Source organism: Pholcus phalangioides, unplaced genomic scaffold (genome assembly GCF_987345545.1).
Source record: "Pholcus phalangioides strain wild (caught in Gottingen) unplaced genomic scaffold, Ppha-v1.0 ptg000019l_1, whole genome shotgun sequence".
NCBI classification, from domain to species: domain Eukaryota; kingdom Metazoa; phylum Arthropoda; class Arachnida; order Araneae; family Pholcidae; genus Pholcus; species Pholcus phalangioides.
This window is the reverse complement of record NW_028301612.1, coordinates 4,447,573-4,467,442: the sequence shown is the minus strand read 5'-3', so window position 1 is coordinate 4,467,442 and position 19,870 is coordinate 4,447,573. Positions and strand designations below refer to the sequence as shown.

At 37.5% G+C, this 19,870-nt stretch overlaps 1 protein-coding gene across 1 annotated transcript in view; it reads right to left on the bottom strand.

The window, feature by feature from the left end:
* Nucleotides 1–19,870, bottom strand: part of LOC149071132 (ankyrin repeat domain-containing protein SOWAHC-like) — a 132,682-nt gene that overhangs the window by 8,793 nt on the left and 104,019 nt on the right. The window contains exons 10-11 of the mRNA XM_089248109.1: nt 11,263–11,310; nt 9,776–9,927 (exon numbers count right to left, since the gene is read on the bottom strand). Coding sequence (XP_089104235.1) covers nt 9,776–9,927; nt 11,263–11,310 — 200 coding nt within the window. The remainder of the gene's footprint in view (nt 1–9,775; nt 9,928–11,262; nt 11,311–19,870) is intronic.

Genomic DNA, 19,870 nt, shown 5'->3' with positions numbered 1-19,870 from the left:
ATTATTATTATAAAAAGCATAAAAAAAATCCAGATGAGAGGGGGATGTCTTGGATTGGAGGAGGTCAGCAGGTGAGACGCTTGTTTGACTGAGTGGTAGTTATCTGATTGAGCAACCCATTTTACAGGATGCTTCTTGGGTGAGAGGAAAGAGAGTGCTGCCTAATCAATGCACGCTTCCGACCAACCCTCCTTTTTTTCTAGAGCGAACCAGATGCACGCTTCCCACCACATCACACACATCACCAGTTATATCCTTCCCACCTCACATATCTGTTTTACGCATTTTTATTTAAATTATCTGTGGCGCTATTTTTTTTTTTTTTTTTCTGGATAACCTTTTTTTCTTCTTTTTAATCAGACTAATCAGGGAACGTCGGTGTCTTTAGGGACAAAATGCTATGTATTCTGTGTTTGACCTCCTTTGTAGAGTTTCATTATATGGAAAAGGTGAAGCATCGTACCTTTTTGTTGAGGGAGCAAATAAATATGTATCACTTGGTTGCTAAAATTCATAATTTCCCATGTATCTGAATAAAATATTTTTTCTTTCCTCCTGTGATTTGGTTTGTTTCAATGATCTTTTACTATTAAATGAATGTTTTTTTTTATACAACTAAAACGAATTAAACAGCTCATATAAACAATCGCGTTATACTGAGGGATTCAAATATTTTGTCCATAAGACTATCTTTGCAACCCCGTTGACTTTATAAATACACTTTTGGTTATAACAAATTTTGAAATAACATTCGGTTTCTTAAAATGGCGTATACATAAAAATAAATAAATAAAGATATTAACTTTTTACGCAGTCTCCGCGTACTAGGAAACCCTATTAAGGAGTTGCCCTCTGTTTCACCTGAGGTCAACAAAAAACATTCCCCATTTCTAACGTAAGTGCAATATTCGTGGAGATATTTGACTTAAAAAATTGGAGAACAGTTGCGAAAGAATAGCATAAACTAACGGACAATGCTTCTTTCCTTCATTTATGCTGTTCGATTCATCACTTTTCTCCGATTTTCGAATACAAATATTTCAGTGAATATTGCACTTAGAAAAGTAGAATTTTTCTGTGGACCCCAGGAAACACAGAGCAACAACTTCCAAATTGGGTTTTTTTAGCACAAGAGGACTGCATGAAAAATTAATATTTTTATTTTTTTAATGTATACTACTACTCAAATAGATTACGACATTGTCAGACACGTCTGTCATTTGAAAATTTTTTTTGTAATTAAAAGTATGCTTCTAAAGCCAACCGTTGCAGAGATAGTCCAATTCGAATGGCCCTGTAGAGAGAGAGAATCAGACGACTTTTTCTCTGCCCGATACATAAAGGAAATAGACGTTTTCTGGATATTATACCAAAGTGAACTCAGAAAAAAAAGTTATCTGGTCCCCACCAGAAATCGAACCAAGGTCCTCTTACGAACGTGCGCTTTTTAAGAAAGTGCGCTACCATATACACCACTGGAAACACGACACTGCCTTCCTTATTTCACACACTGTGGCGTGAGGTTTGCAAGAGGACCACTGTCGTATTTTAATGAAGAAAGATAAAACTAAATTTTGTACATAAGCACAATGAAAATACCGGGTGATTGCAATTTAAATTTCGATTTTCAAAACGGTGGAACGAGAATCCCTGGTCAGAATTTTTCGAAATTTTGAGGGAAATCTTCGGGAAGTAACGGAAACTTGTTTAGTGCACAAACTATATCAGCACAATGTACTCACGAGATACACGGAACAAATATTTACGAACAAAAAAACGTTATTAAAGCCATATTCAAACATAATTTTAACATCGTATTCAAACGTGATTTTTCTTACGGGTAATTTCATTAACACTATCAGATTTCTTTTTTGAAGTTAGGAAAACCAAGAAAAATGTGAAACTACGCAGGATATTCAATGAAGAATAAGACCGACCTCCTCCTCTTCCCAGGAAAAGTTTTTTTCTAGTCTTCAGTACAATCGATTTTTCCAAAGTATATATTCATCATTTATTGTGTTTCTTCAAGTCTTCTGACGCAACGCCGGATTTCCCTATAGGCTAGAAAGGCTGCAGCCTAGGGGCCTGAGGCCTGCAGAGGGCCTCAAAAACTCAAATTGTTATTTTTTGGAGAAATTGCTAAAAGATAAAATTTTAATACGTTAAAGTAGGAAGTTTAGAATTTCGTTACCTTTTCCATTACAAATGTTTTAAATGTTGTACATAATTAATATACCATATATCATATATTCAACAAAAAAACAGTGAAAATTTGTCGATGACAAAGGGCAGCTGGCTTTGGACACACATACTACTTCTTTACCGCACATCATCTCCAGTCATGTATCACCATACGGCAATTTCCAACTAGTGGAGTTGGGTGGGAAATGAAGGGGGCCATCTGTCGGTGGCCGCCCCAGGCTCGATCGGTAAAGATCTTTTCTGATGTTCTTTTGGTTGGATTCGAACCCATGGACCTTGACGGCAACCGTGATAGTGGAAGAAGAGCATCTTACGCCTGCGCCACTCGGGCACGGTTTTCGACATATAACGGGCCCCCATTACCTTCATTAGCCTAGGGCAGGATGGGCAAATCTTTTTAGGAGCAGGCCAAAAAACAAAGAAAAAATTTTAGCGAGCCGGCCATATTCTGACATTGATTCATAATTGGAATTTTTATGCTTATTAATGAATAGGCGGCATGTGTTGTATACTTTGAAGACTGCCACGGTTTCATTGAAAACAAGAGAGAATGGTTTATCCTTAAAAACTGTAAAAAAATGAATATATTTTAATAATTTTATGCACATTTTCTGCATATGCGTGCCATTCTTTTGCATATGCAAAAGTTTTTAAATAAACTGCTATTCAATTTGAACAACTATATATTTCCATATGCAGAAAAAAGTAGTACTCTTTTAAAGATTTTTTATTTTAAAAACACTGAAACTTGAAATTTCTATGCTATTGTTTAGAAATTGGCTGCGGGCCGTAGTTTGCCAATCACTAGCCTAAGGCCCATCAAACCTAAATCCGGCCCTGTTTGGTGATATTCTTTAGAATGAAAACCACTTGTTTCACCTGCTGTAGAATCAGCAAAACGTTACCTGGTGCTGTATACGGATAAGCTACAAAGTCGATGTTATATATGGCTAAAATCTGTGCCAGAACACTTGCCACATGAGGTTGAGCATTATAAGGATGGAGACGGCCAAAGTTTTTGCCTTTTTTTCCCTGGATATAATGTAATGGGATGTGCGGTGTTTATGATTTACAGTGCGATACTCATAAAACGTTTGATTGCATCAGACAATTGCCGAACGATTGAACAAACGTCTTCAGAAACAATAGATGCAACATTTGATCATTTTTGTCGCACCTCGGTCATTTTCTGCACACGAGGGCTAATTAGACCGGGACCTTGTTTTTATATACATCGAGGGGTTGGCGCGCTAACCCGCTCGATGGGGGACTCCCTGCGGTAGCAATTTTTTCTGTGGTCATGTCGCCGTTTCTGTTGTACCCCTGTGTCAGGAACGTTTTCTGACAAGGACGAATCGGGTAGCGAACTCGCGAAACCTCTGCACATCCTTTGGTATTTTAGGCGAGTATCTCATCGACCTGGGCTACCACGCTCTTACAGCTGTAACGAAACTTGTTCTGTAATGGTTTCAAAGCTTAACATGGTTTCTGTAACAGCAGTTCAAGATGTGTCAGAGCAGTGACGGCTCTAGGGCTGTGCGACCCGTGTGGCCACACAGATGCTGTAGGAGGGAGGCGCAAAATCAGGGATGAGGGGAATAAAATAATTGCAATCAAACTATGAATGTATGGAATAAAATAATTTTCTGTCAACTTTCTTACGCATACGAATGGCGTATCCAACTCTGCAGTATACAATGTGAGTGATTTCATATTTGCGAGGATTTGATAGATAACCGAATTCAGGGGGCGTACACAGGAAATGCTGTTGTGTGTGTGGGGGGGGGGGGGAGCAGGAGGAGGGAGGGACAGGAAATTTCTTCGAGAAAAAGTTTGAATTATATAAATCTTCGCAAAGAATTTTAAATTATTAAAGCGAAATATAGAGCATACATGCTCAACCCACGACCCTCGGAGTCATCTGATGTGGCCCGTGATAAATTACCAAACCACTGATGTGGCCCCACGAAAAGCTATCAAATACCTTAAATGGCTCGCGGCACATTTTAAAATTATTTAAGTTACCAACTGCACATATCACTTGAGCTAACTGCGGCACACCTCCAGTTCACTTAATTGCCTTGTGGTACCTATATTTGCTGATTACTCAAGTTGCTGGCAGCATATTTTCAGATTGCTTAAGCGGCACGCGACACCTTTACAGTTCCTTGTGCGGGACCAGCGGCATTTTTACAGTTCGATTTGGTGGCCCTTGGCGTTTTTTTCAGATCATTTAAGTCACTCGAAGTGCATTTTCAGACCACTTAAATGGCCCGCGACACACTTTCAGATCACCTGAACAATTCATAGCATTTTTCCAGATAAATAAAGTGGTCCGCAACTCGTTTTCAAACCGATGAAGTGGTCCAAAAACTTAAGCAACCTTTATAGAGGTTCTTTTATTATTATTATTGTCAATCTGTGAGTGTACTATCAAACGGATTAGAATTAATTCAAGAATCCATTTATGCTGATGCCAATTTAACCATATTTCAGGGTTACTCGGAGAAATAATCAAAAATAGAAAAAGGCGCACGCATGTGTTCAAGTTTCCACAAAACTCTCGTTTCTGTCTTTGCTTGGCGCCACAAGATGGCGGTACCCGTACTGTTGGTAAAAAAAAGTTATATTTTTGGGGGGAATTAATCTCCTGTAGTTCTATGCTTTTTCGTATCATAAAATCTGCGGATTCATACATTAAAAATAAGGCTGGGAATCGATTAAAATTTTTAACTGGTTATTCAAAAATTTTTAGTCGATTAATCGAATATTTTTTGTGACCATATAATATTAATATAAATGCTATAAAAATATATTTTATTCATTTCACTTACCTATTCGGTAGACGTAAACAAATATAGGAATAGGTTCAGAAATTAAAGATGCCCGCTTCGAGCAATTTAATATTCTGAACATAATAGCCAAAACGCCAACCTTTACTTTCTTCACTTGGATCTTATCGTTATTATTATTGACTGATTTAGAAACTGTACTTTCGATTATGCCGCGCGCGCACGCGTTGCTTGTTTTTCTAGAAACCTCCTGTCGAGTGGTATATAACTTGTATACTTATACTTGTTATATATACTTGTGAGGAAATGAGCTGATGAATACGAAAAACTACTGCTCATAGTGGAGACAATAAATTTTAGTCTCGTCTTCTAAAACTCCAATCAAACTAAAATGATCTGTGTAGAACATGATTTATAACACAAATCTATATAATCGGTTTTTTTTTCAAAAAAATCCAGTTAATTCACAAACTTTTAATAAAAATTTTAATCGAATTGATCGAGTCGATTAACTCAATTTTTATTTTTTTTAATCGATTAATCGGACCAGCGCTAGTTAAAAAACATTGGAATTTCTTTATGCGGATTATATGCTGCTGGTGGGTGTTGCTTGCAATTTCTTTTCTTTTTTTTCCTGTGACATTAAAAGAATATTTTCAAAATTAATTTGGAAAAAATAATTTTTAAAGATTCACAGACGGAGTATAGATAGAAGAAAAATCCGAATTTTTCCCCCACAAAAACATGACACACACCCTCTTCCATTCCGCAACATTATTGATGAATTATATTTTTAGATGCGGATTATACCTCATTTTTCCCTCAAAGTATCGATATCTGTGTCTGGTGATCATATGTAAGAAATTGCGGTGTGTAGTACAGTACTAATTTCTTCCTGAAGGAATTTAAAATCGTTTACGGATACCTATATCGAACGCATATTTATCACGCTCTGTTTTCAGCCACTATATCCCATCCAGATACTATATTACGAATATATAGCATGCAGTTTTACGTGTTTATCTTTGTTTACCATACATTTTGCTGCCACTTTTTGTTTACCATTGTTGCGGTTTACGTTTATCATTTTTTGTTTACAACAGTTTGTTTTAGAGGTCAATTTAGCTCTTGACACACTTTTAGGTCATTTAAGCGAGTTTTTACCTTTTTTTTCGTTGCTGCTTTAGCCATCCCGAAGATGGTTTACGTTTCAAAATTCGTTCATAACATGATGCACGTGGTATAAATGATTCTAAAATAAATTTTATATCTGTTACGGTAAATGTGATAAATGCGGTTATTATGCATAATCGCCGACATTTTTGGTAAGTTTGATTAATTTTTTTCCCATACTTATTACTTTTACCGGCGATTATGCGTAACCAACCCAAGCGTTGTTTTACATTTGATAAATACTAAAAAAAGTACCACTTTTTACCAGCGGATATGCATCACACTCAAGCGTTATGAGTAAACATAATAAATCATGCTAAATTTGTCACATTTGCAGGTTTATCATGCATAATAGTCATTTCGTATAGGTAAATGTAATAAATCGAACCCATTGCCGTGATAAGATTTATTATTTGGATGACAGTACTAGATTCTGAACTGGATATAATGAACTCAGATTTAACGAATTTTTCCGAAACATTTCCTAAAATTAACTCCTATTCGACGAATTCTGAGAAACCGGGCCTCAATACGACAAACTTCTATTTAAACATTCTGACGATCGCACCCCGATATGATGTGATATGATCTCTCATTACAACGCTCATGATCACCGGTAAAAGTGATAAATTTTTAGTATTCATCAAATTCACCAACCACGCTTCGGTATCGGGCATAATCACCCGTAAAAGTGATAAACTTATCAGACTTACCACAACGATAGGTGATTATGAATAATAACCGATTTATCAAAATTTACCAACATATCTATTCCTTGACTAACCTTAAAAAAACCATCACCAAGGCCTCAGTATGTAGGTATGGTATAACCAGAGCCCGAAATGCAAGCAAAATGCCTGTAATATGTTTTTTCTATTTTTGAATATTTACTATCGTAAATGCCTATTTCGATATCGTTTTACGTATTAATTAATTTTAGAAGACATATTGTACCATTACTATATGTATCTCGTAAACATTTCTCTGAGAATTCGGATGTCAAATGCTGTAAAACTTGGTTATTTTTAGCAGTGACAACTTCAAAAGAATTGCTCTCTTTTTAAAACCTTCAACTCTTAGTATGAATTCTTATCAGAAAGCCTCATCCCAGTCTTATTTAAAGGCAATTACTCGCAAGTTCCCGATAAATAGAAAACTTGGTGCAAGTCACTCATCAGGCATAGAAGCGACAAAACCTTTCATCTCGGCCATACATAGGTCTCAGATAGCAATCAACATACGAACGTGTTTTTTATACGTAAATAAGTAAAATTCAAATACGTAACATCGAGATTGGAAGAGTTCTAAGTGAAACAATATCACAATTAAAATTATCCACTAATATAAATTTTGCTTGAGCCCGGCGGTTTAGATAATGTTTTTGCTTCAGAAGTTTATTGCATCCCAAGAATTTCCCGTCTTCTTGCAGATATAAAGCTGACCGGTGACTATCCCAAGAAATGTCCCACTGTCCATCAGTTGGCATCACAGTTTCCACAGGGCGGAGGGGAGTTGACATAGGATAGGGCCCATGTTATCCTGTGAATTAACTTTTTTACACCATTCATGCAACGAAAACAACCAAGGCAATTAGCTTTCCGTTTTGCAAAAAGCATCTGGTCGAGAATTCGAGAGACTTTTTAAATGGTTACAGACCCAGTCGACGCTCGATCTTACGAATCTCCAGTTTACGAATAAGCCTTTTTTTACGAACTGTTCTCCTGTCCCGAACAGTATGCCATAGAGCTAATGTTAAAATCTGCTCTGTTTTGCAAACTCAGTTCTATTACTTCCCCGCTATATATGTACATATATATATTTTATTATTTTATTCTTCCAACCGCTTCCGAGTTTATTGTAACCAGAAGTAAATTCAATTCGGACGTTCTACCTGTTTTAAGAGAAAACAGAGAGGAGAGGGGCGGGATATACAGTCAACCCTCGTTAGTGCGTCACCCGGTTAACACGTCACTCCGCTTAACGGGTCACGTTTTGGAAGTCCCAATTTTCCTCAGGCAGGAATTGGCGCAGCTATGGCTTACTCCGTTTAACGAGTCACTCCGCTTACTAAGTCATATTTTTGCTCTCTCAAGAGTGACTCATTAACGAGGTTTGACTGTATATATAGAGAGAGAATTCACAGCAATTTGTCATCACCAACATGCAAGTCCACATTCGATTGATTACGGGGTTGATCATGAAGTATAGATGCATTGACAAATTCACTCTTTGTTCATTATGATTAGATAAACTGGTGGTTTGAGAAATAGTATGGTACATCACTTTCATACACGCTTTGATAAGGCAATCGAACTCTACTTCGACTAACTTCTGTTCGTATAATTTCCTCTTCGCTATTTTAACAAAACGGAAAAGATTGTGCTTGACAGTAGATGAAAAAAAAAAAAGATTTTAAAAGAAAATAATGTAACGGTCAAAAAACGTACGGAATTCCGAAAAGTACATTGAGAACTCTAATCAAAGACCAAGGTTGTTTTTTCAACAGCAAATATGATCCAGCGGCGTTTCACCATCCCGAAAATATTTCAGAAAAGCGAAATTTCCGGAGCTTTCGAAAAGGCACTTGTTGTTTAGCTGAGGAAAATTAGAGATAAAATTCCGATCGACGGAAACTTTTTGAAACAACAAGCGAAATTATTTGCTTGGAAGTTGAACTTGGGGTGATTTCAAAAGATCAGATCGATGGCAGCAAAATTCAAGAAGAGACACGGATTTACTTTCCGGGTACTAAGCGAAGAAAGTGAACTGTTACCAGTGAATGGAGAAAGAAAGGAAGCTAAAATCATTGATTAACTGAATGCACTTCAAAATGTTACGATGTCAGTAAATGAAAAATAAGTGATTTTTTTAGGAAATCGTCAAATAAATGTGAGTGAACCACTCATTTTTTTTATTTCCCGTATTTTTCCCATCGTCTTTCCTATTTACGAACTAATCATCAAGGCCGCACGGGCTCGTAAAAACGGGAGTCAACTGCAAAAAAGCTTAAAATAGAAAACTCTGAAGAAATATATCTTATACTGGAAATATGTTTCTGAAATAAATCTGTAGAAAGCATTATAGTTTTGATATAATTATTGTTCTTCAATTTGAGATAGAAATATTTTATATACATACTAGCTCATTTGATACTCTATTAAATCACCTCCAACCAAACCTTGAAGGAACTTTTTTTTTTTTGGCATGATAAATATCAACCTGGCTTGGCTAATAATGCAGTTATATGGGCTATCATTGAAATAGTAGACGGAGTGCATACAGCCAGTTTTTTTACCAGTTTTCGGGCCCTTAATATATCCAAGTTTTTAATTACTTACCTTTTATCAAATAATTATAAATACGTTTTTTAGTACTTATTTTGAGCATTTCCAGGGCCTTTTTGCCTTTTTTTACAATATTTAGTGCCTACATTTTTGATCTTTAGTTTTTATGCCCAAATATCACTAATTAAGGATTTGATATGAGCGTCAGATATTTTGATTCGAAATGAGTTCAACGTTCGTGGCTGTTGGATCCACTGGATTGATATCTGTCAATTTATAGATTCGAACAATGAAGTTTATAAGGTCAGTATAACTTGTTCTCACCCTGTCTTGGATATTATCAGCGGATCCCCAACTCTTCATCCGGGTCAGCGCTTTGCCACCAGCCAACATGACTGAAGTTTTCTTCACTTTGCTATTCAGGGAACCGATCCTGTGAAACTGAATTTCATTCGTCTTTTCCGATGAACGGATACCTGTTTGAGAAAACGAAACGGAGAGAAAGAGAAAAATCACGGTTTGAATTCAGATTTGGAAATAGATATGAATCAATATATAACTACAGTAAAACCTCGTCAAATCGTCACCCTAATAAGTCGTCACTCCGGTTAAGACGTAATTTTTCTTCAGGCCCTTCCACCTCTCATAGACAACAATGTTATCGAACCCTCGTTTACTCGTCGCTAATTTCGGTTAACTCGTCACTATGAAAAAATTTGAGGAAGTGGAACAGACTATTTTTATGGCTCCCATTAAAAAAAGAGCTTGTTAACAGCATTGCCATATGCTTAAAAGTCACCATAAAATCCTATATACCCAAACGGAACAGTTTAAGTAACGAAAGTTACGCAGGGGAAGTTTATTTGCCGACTAAGGTTTCTGGGGACTGTTCAAGCTAGATCTCATTTCTGCATGGGCTCTACTGAACTAACCGCGAGACACCCAGGCTCTGTCGAAAGAAGCAACGTAAGCACTTCGGCCCCCAGGGCATCTCCGGCAAAACCAAAATTTATTGATACGTCAAAGATTACACATAGTGCAAGGAAATCAAAAACTATGTAAATCGAAGAATCAAATTAATCAAGTCAAAGTAATCGGATAATAAATAATCATAGAAAGCATGGGCTCTCTACTAATTTATGGCTTGAAATTAAAACACAATACCTTTGTTGAAAAAAATTAGACATTCTTTCCCAAGTAAAGGTCTTCTTTTTACTTTTCCCTCCCTAGGGCCCCTCCACCAAGTCAAAAGTGTTCGAGATTACTTTGTAGTTGTATCATGAACTACTAATTAATAATTAAAACACTAAAATTAAATTTCATGTATATGTAAAATTAATGTGCAATAGAGAGTTCTATTATGAAGAAAGGCTACTTAGAGCTTTAGACTAACAGTTGCTCTGTTAGTCTAAATTAAAAATTACTAGTATAAACAAAAGTGTACAGTACATTTTACCACAATAATTTAAGCAATCAGAGATAAAAAAGATAAAAAATTGTCATTATTTATTCTGTGGCGATCTATAAACTTTATTAATATATTATTATTTTGATTCATACTTTAATAAATTTCATATTACTTTAAATTTATACGATTTTCACAACATTGCACATTGAAACTGACGGCACTCCGCTCAAGTCGTCACTCCGTTTAAGCCGTCATAATTTATCGATAACTTGAAGTGACGACTTATAGAAGTTTTACTGTAGTTCTATTTCCTGGAAAAATCACACAAATCTCTTGCGTTAGCTTACGCAAAATCTATAAGCAATCAATGTTAAGAAATGTATAAAAATAAGTTTTCACAAACCTAATATTCGTCCGTTTGCGATAAGCTCTGGGAACATCGAGACGAATCCTGTCGGAAGATATTTAGTTGGTGTATAAACAAATAGCAAATCGAAGAAAAACAAAAACAGTTTCTGTCCTTCCTCTGAATAATTTGGGACGATGAAAATGCTTTAAAAGAGCTCTTCAATTTCGTTATGAAATACGGCATAACTAAGCATTTGAGAACCGATTAAACAGCGCCCAAACTAAAGTTATATTCTTGCTGTGACTCCGGTGTTGTCATTAGTTATTCGGGAAGTCTTCTCTCGCGCGTCGCTGTGCAGAGGTATCGTGATGGACTCGCATCGTCACGATTCAGGTTCAAACCCCGTTGGCGTCACAGTGGTGGTCGGCTGAAGTTGGTATTTTTGTAATTTCCCAACTTCGAGAAGTGAATGTGAGCAACTTCCCACTTCCCATTTGAAAATGTCTCTCCGCTGAGAACAAGCGGACCTTCAGCATGATACATAACATGAAAATTCGAGCATCTGCCGTTTTTACTTTACAATATGGAAGGCCGATGGCAGCACCAGAACGAAGTAAGCATAACCCTGACAACACGCATTCATACACACACGTCGTTGGAAATTCTCTAGAGCAGCAGTTCTCAACCTTTTTTCACTCGCGGAGCCCTATCCAGTGTATAATTTCTATGGCGAAACCCTGTTTGACTCAAAGAGCCCATTTTTATACATAATTTTTACGGCAGAACCTTGTAGGACTCTTTTATTTATCAAATTTACTGATTTATATTATTTTCCTCGAGTCGTCGTGGAGCCTCTGGGAGGTGCACACGGAGCACCGGTTGAGAACCCCTGTTCTAGAGCAATGTTTGCGAGGTGAATATACGGATAAGTAGCAGCAGTTTTCCCAATAACTAATGACAACACAGCAGCTTTTTGTCAAGCCATAAATATACGTTGCGAATACACAAGACTTCTGACTCGCAAATATCTCCTGATGACATCAACCACTAGATAAACGTTGAGGATGACGACTGTTCAGAAAGTTTTCATTCGCGATCGAGACATTGTGTTACACAATTAAATTCTCTGAATTTAATTTTGAACTTAATTCTGAATTTAATTAAATTCAAAATTAATGCTACCAATAAGCTTATCAGATACATTCGAGTAAATACAGGGTGACCATAATTAAAAAACCCTATTTTAAACTAGCCTACAGGCGAAACCAGCCATCAGAAAATTGTGAAATGTTTTTGGAGGATTTCATGAAGTGATGGAACTTGTTTCAGAGGGGTGGGGGGGAGTAAACAAATGTCGCCACCAGAGGGCGTTTCATTAAGAAATGACACATTTAGGCAAACGTTTACAATTTTAACAATTGTTACTGCAACAAAACATGTTCTACATAATATGACCATCATCTTCAGATACCATGTGAAATCGCCAGATGGCATGTTCCGCAACTGACCGAAGTGTGTGCGGGAAAATGTTCAGCACGTGGCGTGAAATGTGCTGTCTTTACGGTCAGGGAAAGTTCTTGGATTGTCACGGACTTACCAGACGTTTCAAATGCCCTCAAAGACAAAAATCGCATGGTTTAAGATCCGGGGATGCCATAGATTAGGGAAATGCCAGCTGATGACACGCTCTTCTGTAAAATGTATTTTAAGAACATTCTTAACACATTACTGCAATGTGTGGAGGAGCTCCGTCTTGCATAAGGATTGTGTTTGCAACGCAGTGGCGTGCTTGCAGAGACGGAACAATTTCGTTCTGTAACAGCAATGCATATGGCTTCCCGGTGATCGAACATGTCACTGGACCTGTAGAATGTAACGCCTCGTAGAAGTAGGGACAGGTAAATGATGCAGTAAATCCAAACCATACCGTCACTTCTGGTGAATGCAACGGAACCTCTAAGATAGTGTGCGGATTTTCTGGTTCCCAAATCTGGCAGTTGTGAGTATTGACTACTACTACTAAACCACAAATGTACCTCGTCCATATTCCTCTGCGAAATTTCTAACGAACAGGTACATGTTGGGATGTGCATGCATGTCCGTGTTGTGAAGCTTGTTTCTGTGTAATGCTTGTTATAGTGCTGCCATCTACCACGTATTTTTCGAACTATGAGTGAAGTGTAATGATTGAAGATTTTATCGTTGTAGGCATGTTGCTTGACTGCACCATCCAATTGAAAATGCGCTTCGTCTGTCCAGAGGATATTCCAAGGCCATTCTGAATCGACCTCAACGCGAGCTAGAAACTGCAGTGAGAACCGGAGTCGAGCGTCATAATCATGTGGAAGAACCCGCTGCACAAGTGAAAGTTTGTACGGATAATATCGAAGGATATTCCGCATGATCTTATGGACTATGGCCTGACACTAGTGTTACCACGAGAATCTGAAGCGAAATCTCCTACACTGCGTCTAAAGAAACGGGTTTTTTTTCCTCTTCCAGGACCATGCTGTGGTTTCAAATTTCGTTATCATACTCCGAAAGTTTTTAATATTCATTGGACATTTTCGAATTCTCTTCCAAGTCCGATATTTCCGTAGAGCAGTTACTGCGGAATTGCTGTTTTGGTAAAACAATTTGACCAAGGAAGCGCGATCTCGTAAACTTATCGTCATTGTGAGCAGCAAACACATTGAGAAAACAAGATCTGCGCGAATGTTTCGCGCGGTTTTATAACAGCTGCTGCGTGACATCACATAAATTTACATGTTTACTACAGATATTCTAAGTGAAACGCCCTCTGATGGCAACGTGTGCCCCCCGAAACATTCCCATCACTTCATGAAGTCACCCCACAATATTTCACACTTTACTGATGATTGTAAGCTACTTTAAAATAGGGTCTTTCAATTATGGACGCCCTGTACAACCCATAAGCTTTGGTTGCATTTGTCAAGTTTTATAAAAGAGAATTTTATTTAAATTTTTATAGTGTAATACCGGCTTTAGTAAAATTTTTTGCTCACGTTAACATCAATGAAACCAGGAATCATGCCAAGAGAACGCCATTCCTTCACTTCTTTCATATCTAAAAGATCATAGGAAAGAAGTCTCGGTCCGGTTCGGAGACCGTGGCCGTCATGTTATGTTTTTTCATGTCTCTTTTCTTGCAGTAGATAAATAAGAGAAAGAACGAAATACCAAACCTTTTTGTCACCAACGTCAAAACAACTTGTCCAACTTGTCGAACATATTTTAAAAGAAAACTTTCCAGAATATAGACAGTCAGCGGTAGGCACTTAATAATGAAAAATAAAAGCCAGAGGGTAGGAGAAAATATAGATGGATATACGCCAGGAAGAAACAAAATCTCATCACTCCCCTCCTCCTCCGAAACTGTGAAGACCACAATATCAATTTTTTTGAAAGAAAAAAAAGTATTTTAAAACTTTATTAAAAAAAAAAAAAGAGAAACGTTGTGGCATCCGTTCTTTCTCCCCACCCCGTTATCATGGTATATGCGGAGATTGATTTGTTTTATATACCCTCGAAAGCATCTGGATACTAGCTTTCTTAGCGCTGACCATTCGTCAAGCTGCTCCAGAAATAGTGAGAAAATGCCAAGACGCTGAAAAGGAACTATACACACACACACGGAGATATAGTGCGTTTAGCAGCGCAATTCAGAAGCGATAAAATCCATAGGGACCAAGTAAGCTAGTGAAAAATCCGTTCTAGTCCTACCATTTCTTTGTAACGAAAATAGCTATGTAAGCGCGTGGACGGTTTCCACGACCAGTGATGATGACAGGCGTCATCCTTTCGAAGTTGAACTGAAGAAGGTTGAAAAAATATAATCGGAGTTTGATGCATGGGAAAGGCGACAGAGAAAAAAGATCGATTTCGGAGTGCAAACACTTTTCTAATAGGGTGTTGTGATGCAATAAAATGCCTTTAATTGTTGTGTTGCCACAACAATCTTTTTCATACGATATAATAATCATCTTCCGACACATTTTCTCTCTTCTTCTAAACGACTTTCCTTCTTTTTGTCAACCTTTCCAATTTACTCGCCTTCTTCGGACACATTCCTTTGTCATCTTAAACCGCTGCAATGTACCGAGAGAAATGTTTAGCCCTTGAGATAACTGTCCATACCTTCCATAAATAAAATTAAACGTAGCAATATCTCGATCCTCATGTTGCAAAGGGATCCTACAAAAATCGGATAAATCTAATGTGTAGAAATGGGAACGCCCCAAGACTCGTATCCTTTGAGCAGGACACGGAGCGAAATCAGACGCCATTGCAGTAAAGTTGGCAGGCGTACTTCGCAGGCATCTCCACTTTTAAGATAGCCTACATTTGAGAGAATAAGGTTGCAATAACTAAAAAACATTAAGTCCACCTTAGAAATTTCGCGCGCATGAGGCCTCTCCTGAAGTAGTGCGTAAGGACTCAGCGGTTCTTCAAAAGCCAGATCCACATCCGCAGCGTTAAGAGACACCACAGCGGGCAAAAATGATAGCGGCTTAAAACAGACAGAAGAGTAGCAGAACAATTTTGAATGGAGCGAGGTTTGAGGGGTCAGGCAACTTGTTCCATGGGGAGAGCGCGTAGTACCGATCATTGCACGAGACAGCGATGTACGTCGAGAAAAAGGAAACGCCGTCCGAATAGAATGAGCAAGTTTCCTTGATGTACCGACTCCTAGTGGGTCGCGTTGTGACGAGAGCAAGGATACGCAATTTTGAGCTGTTCACATAGACCACGATGTGCAGAAGTTCCACCTGAAAAACCCGGTTTTCCGGTTTCAGAAAAATTAAACTTCATAAAATTAAACTTTTAACGGCGAATGTTCCCAATTGGGAACATCGGTTTCATTAATTGCAAAAAAATATTTTTCTTACATGAAAGCACTTGATTTTTTTTCTGAATGCACGAGATTATAAACTTAATTTACAAAACAAAAATTTCATTCATTTCAACACTTTTTACGCCATAAATTTAATTTTTTTAAATCACCTATTTTCAAGGAAGAATAAAATTCAATTTTTTTTGCTTTGATTTTAATGTTGTTTCTATGGATATGATCAAGTCCAGAAAACATACAACAAAAAAAATTGTTCGTGAACTTTTTGATTGATATCTCTGAACTAAATCAGGACAGGAAATAACAGAAAAAAATTAGAAAATCAATTCAAATCTTGATTTGGCCGGTAAAAGGTTTTAAAGGAGTTCAATTTGATCCCAACAAGGGATTTCCTAATAGCAGGCCGTTTCGAAGCCTTATTCACCATTTGAAATTTAACTACGAGGGTTGATAATGCCGGCTTACCCTGGCTGACCAAGTGCAATTTTTATCTGCAGAAGTTGAGGTACTGCGTGTGTGGTAAAAAGTTTGGATTCATTTGCCCACAGAGAACTTTTAAAAAATCCTCGTATTGCACGAACCGTAACTCACTGCAACTACCTCCAAAAATATATTTTCAATCTTTGCGTAATCACGATTGTATAAATTTTTCCCACGTCTCCCCTGTTGTTTATAAGCTCTATATCAGATGCACTATCTGTTTGGAAAGACCGCCAGATGCAAAGTACATTGAAGTATTGGATGCTGAGGAATACCTTCTCTAACTCACTCACCACTGACGAAATCATCATATACACACGCCCTATATACGTGGGACTCTTCCACACTTTTATTTCTCTCGGTATGGGACGTTAAATCCCAGATTTCTCTAGGCCTTATCCCCGAAACCCAAAGAGAAGCTCCAAGTCATCGATCATTCGATTGACAGGTTCGTCGAAGTAGTAAAGAGAAAGAGGAAGACGGTGGTGTGGTCGTTTGCATGTGAATTGGAATCCGAGGGGGATTGACACACCTCACCTACCCCCTCTTCTACGCATTTCCTCCGCGATTCTCACTTTTTCTTTTGCAGAGCATTCTCCCGCCATCAGCCAGCCAATAGTGTGTACGAAAGTACTATACTCCCAGTATGAAGAGAAGATCATCTCGTAAAAAGGAATTTCGGTGTATTCAGCAGGTCTTTGGAATCCGTAGACATACGACCCGAGTCAGTCTTATATATACACTCTCACAAACTTACTCTATTTTTTTTATTCATTTTGAGGAGACACACACACACACCTATGCATTTTAAAATGCTACCGCCTCTTTTTTTCTGGAAGTTTTTCTTTTTCCTGCATTCTTTTCCTCAGATTCTTTCTTAAAAACCCTGCTCATCCTGGAAAAGCTTCTTCTGCAAAATCGAGTAACCATCAACAGATTGAAATTTTTCAACCTACCTTCTGGCAACAGCGACCGCTAAAAGATTCTTACAGTGATGTGCTGGTTTCACTCAGTACGGAAATGGTTTAAAAGACCACTACGTATACTTAATAACATATCTCCCTTTCCCCCGATTATAAAATCTTATACTGTATTTCTTTTCTAGTCGTGCGCAGGTTGTTTCTTTTCTAGTCGTGCGCAGGTACTAAAAAATAAAACCTATAAGGAATCGGAAGATATTGTCGAAACCTAGAAGGTAAGGGCGAAACCAATTTCTGCAACAAGAACACCATACCAAAAGATATCTTTTCCAGTCATTTCAAAAGCAGTTTTCCTGATTTTCGGTCTTTGTGAGCGTTGAGAACATGATAATTCTACAGACAGAATCTCTGCATTATCATCGCAGTTTTAGAGAAGACACCCCGCCATTTTCATAGTAGACACCGAGTAGATCAAATGAAGCTTTTGAGAGCTCAATATTAACAAATTATGTGCACCCTATCTCTCATGACTAATAAGCAAGGTAGCAAACTGCACATCCTACCTTTTCATTATTAAAAAGAAGTGTTCAGCTGATACCAGGCACAATGGAACCTCTCTGATTCGAACTACTCGGGACCTAGGTGATTCTAATTACGAAATTTTCCGGATTAGGGATCCAGTTTTGTTTATTACCAAAGTTTTCTTATTTAAAGCGTTATTGTGCCTCTTTGAGCATTTTGTCATATTTTTCTATGAAAGAAAATTAAATAAAGCAATATTTATGCCTATAACAATAGATAATTTAATTTCACACCATAATTTCTAAATTACATAACGTTACTAGTTTAAGAGATCATTTACAATTCTTTAAACATGTTTGTATAAACACTGCGCGGATTCAAAAAAAAAAAGAAAGAAAAAATTGAAAAAAAAAAGATTTTTCTTAAGATCGGTAGATTTTCTGATTCCATATTCTTTGCACGATATTTATACTGGTTTTTTCGCACTCTAGTCTTTTCAAAATTTCAACTTTTTCATATATACTTGAAGCGTTGTGTTGCAATTAGCAGCTTTGTCTGGTCTTATGCATGCAGGTTTGGAAATTCCCTTAGGTGATCACAGAGAATAATAGAGCACTGGACAAGTTTTAAAACACCAAGTTTAACTTCATAGCAGAAAAATAAAATGAAAATAGAAAAGTTATTTTGACCAAAGCTCTGACATTTTTGACAAACCAAATTCATTTAGACACGCAGGTGACATCGTTCTTTCCACTTTCCAGAAGTCCGCGAACCACAGTGGACACCAGCACATTGGGAAAATATGGTACAGAACAGAAAATAGCCGATGTGTAATAGGAAAAGCCGAAATGGAAGTACCCTCATTGAGGGGGAAAAAATTCTCGGCAGAAGTGTCCGGATTAGAGGGGATTCTACTGTATATAGATTTTCCTGGATCATATTGGAGCTTTCAGAAGAAAATTTTCCAGTAGCGATCTTTTCTGCTTTTGATTATTTCGTCAAAATTCTTTTCCCAAACGAATTATAATTTTTAGCTGATTTGCAGAACTCAGCTGTGGGAATGGCTATCTTTGAAAGATTATCATGAGACGAAGACATTCCTGTAGCTCAACCGCCATCAAGAACAGTAGATTTTGTGCAAAGGTGGAATTCTTGCACAAAGTGTTCAGTTTCGGATTTGTGCGATTTCTTCTGATGACTGAATGAGAAGCAATATACCGCTCTGGTTATGAGCTTGAGAAGGGGGTAGTGAGCACTTCAATTCTCGATGTTCGCAAATTGAAATCTGTAGTTGGATACAGATTTCAATTTGCGAAAAAGTCAGTCCTTCAAACACCACAAAGACTTCTTCGAGAGGAAACGGTAAAAACTATCCCGAAAGTTTTATAATCACATACGTCCATGTACGAAATGTGAGCTACTATTGGCTTCGATTATTCCTTTTAGCCATATTTTAGAAAGCTGAAACAAACAAATGCATACATACCTTCATTAAAAAAAAACGTAGAAAAAGGAATACCAATTAGATATGACATGCGAAGCTTGAATATGTCACCAGGTACCTCAACAGCATGCAACCAATAGACCGTGAAGCAAAAGCATAACTTTTATTCTAATTGGAGACATGCAATAACGCAGACATACACAACACGTAAAAGGGGTAAAAAAAAAGCTCATGCTTGTAGGCGTATCACAAAAGAAGCATATGCATGCATCGAAGAAATCTGATAAAAAGCCATCAGAATAGAGCATTAAGATTTTTTGGCATCGTGTTAAAGGCTCTGCTGGTTCGAACCCCGAGTCTGTCCCCAGTGCTCTTGCAGAGAACGAAAGATTGGTGCAAGGACCTAGGGGTCAGTCCTTTAGC